This window comes from Dipodomys ordii, unplaced genomic scaffold (assembly GCF_000151885.1).
Source record: "Dipodomys ordii isolate 6190 unplaced genomic scaffold, Dord_2.0 Scaffold50, whole genome shotgun sequence".
Taxonomy (NCBI): Eukaryota; Metazoa; Chordata; class Mammalia; order Rodentia; family Heteromyidae; genus Dipodomys; species Dipodomys ordii.
Genome location: NW_012267266.1, coordinates 2785288 through 2786955, shown reverse-complemented (window position 1 = coordinate 2786955; position 1668 = coordinate 2785288). Strand labels below are relative to the sequence as shown.

The window sequence follows — 1668 nt, the reverse complement described above, 5'->3', positions numbered from 1 at the left end:
GTGGCGCTGCGGTGCTCTGGGGCGGCTGTGGGGCGGAGCGAGGGCGCGTGCGCGCCTGGGAAGCCTGTGCTGGTGTGCTCCAGCGCGGTGGGGAGTTTGACTTACTCCCAGCAGAGGAGGCAGAGGGTGTGCTCAGCAGTGGTTCCGTCCAATACGGATCTCATGGCCTTCAGCCCCAGCCTTCCACCCTGTCCGGGATCAGCAGGTGCAGGAAACAGTCAAGATTTAAATGTTGATCCTTGCCCTCAAGTAAGTCTATTTTTTTAAGTCCTAAATTTTATTTTTGTGGTATTCTTATTGGTTTTTAACGTATTCACAATTTGCATGTATTTCATTCAATTTCAATTTTTAAAGTATAATTTATTGCCCTTTTGAAATGTTATCATAGTTTGATAGATGTGTCTTTGTATATTTAGTGTGCCCTAAATTCATGGGGTCAGGTGATTTATCAAAAATTAGTACCTTTCACGTCTCATGGTGTACTTCCTTCAAATCAAGTTTTCACTGGATAATTTCCTCTCATAAAAACATAATTTTTGTGTCTATCTAATGTTAGTCATCCAAACCTTTCAGCCCTGATGGATGTGTGTGTGTGTGTGTGTGTGTGTGTGTATTCTTGTTTTGCAGGTTGAACTGAGAGCTTGGGTTCTGTTCCTTAGGTGTTTTTTTTTTGCTAAAGTCTAGTGCTATACGACTTGAGAAATACTCAGTTTTTTGGTACTTAATTAGATATGAATCTTGGTGTTTGAAGTGTTGCTCAGTTGATAGAGTTCTAGGCAATGAGTAAAAGTGGCAGTACTGATTTTGAGTCTGGGTCTGATACAAAGAAGGAAAGCAAAGGAAGGAAGGAAGGAAGGAAGGAAAGTGAATCATATATACTTTCTTCTTTCTTTTACTACTAACTTTGAATCATCTCATCCTTGTGATTTGCTAGGATTACAGGCATGAGCCACTAATTCCAGCTTATCTTTCATTGACTCTTTAACCCTAATTCATATAGTTTGCTTGAAATATACACTTGACTATAAAAATATAAAAGTGTTTTATCCTTATACTGAGTGTCATTTTTTATGATTTTAGTTTAGCAAACTTCTTTTTTCTTTTGGTCTTTTTTTTTTGTTGTTGTTGGTCTTGGGTCTTGAACTCTGGGCCTGGGTGCTGTTCCTCAGTTCTTCAGATCAAGGCATATTCTCTACCACTTTAGCATTGTGCCACTTCCAGTATTCTAACTGTTTTATTGGAAATTAGAGTCTCATGGACTTTCCTGCCTGGGCTAGCTTTGAACCATGATCCTCATATCTCAACCTTCTGAGTAGCTAAGATTAAATGTGTGAGCCTCCAGCACCTGGATTATTTTTTTCTTTTTTGTGCTAAGATTTGCTTGTTAGTGGAAGAGGTTCAACTGTAAGAATTCTATTCATACACAAAGTGTAATTTGAATAATTTTTTTTAGTCTCCATAGTATAGTATTTTTCTTATTTCAAACACTGAGTGACATGGCATAGAATGATTTCACATATTATTATTATTTTTTGGGGGGTCTGGTCGTGGGCCTGAACTGTGGGCCTGGGAGCTGTCCCTCAGCTCTTCAGCTCAAGGCTAGCGCTCTACCACTTGAGCCACAGCGCTACTTCCAGCTTTTTTCTTTTTGCTTATGTGGTGCTGAGG

The 1668-nt window shown here is 39.6% G+C and overlaps 1 protein-coding gene across 1 annotated transcript in view; it reads left to right on the top strand.

The window, feature by feature from the left end:
* The window catches only part of LOC105988628 (protocadherin alpha-9-like), a 28129-nt gene that overhangs the window by 20113 nt on the left and 6348 nt on the right, over positions 1–1668 (top strand). The window contains exon 5 of the mRNA XM_013020299.1: positions 39–141. Coding sequence (XP_012875753.1) covers positions 39–141 — 103 coding nt within the window. The remainder of the gene's footprint in view (positions 1–38; positions 142–1668) is intronic.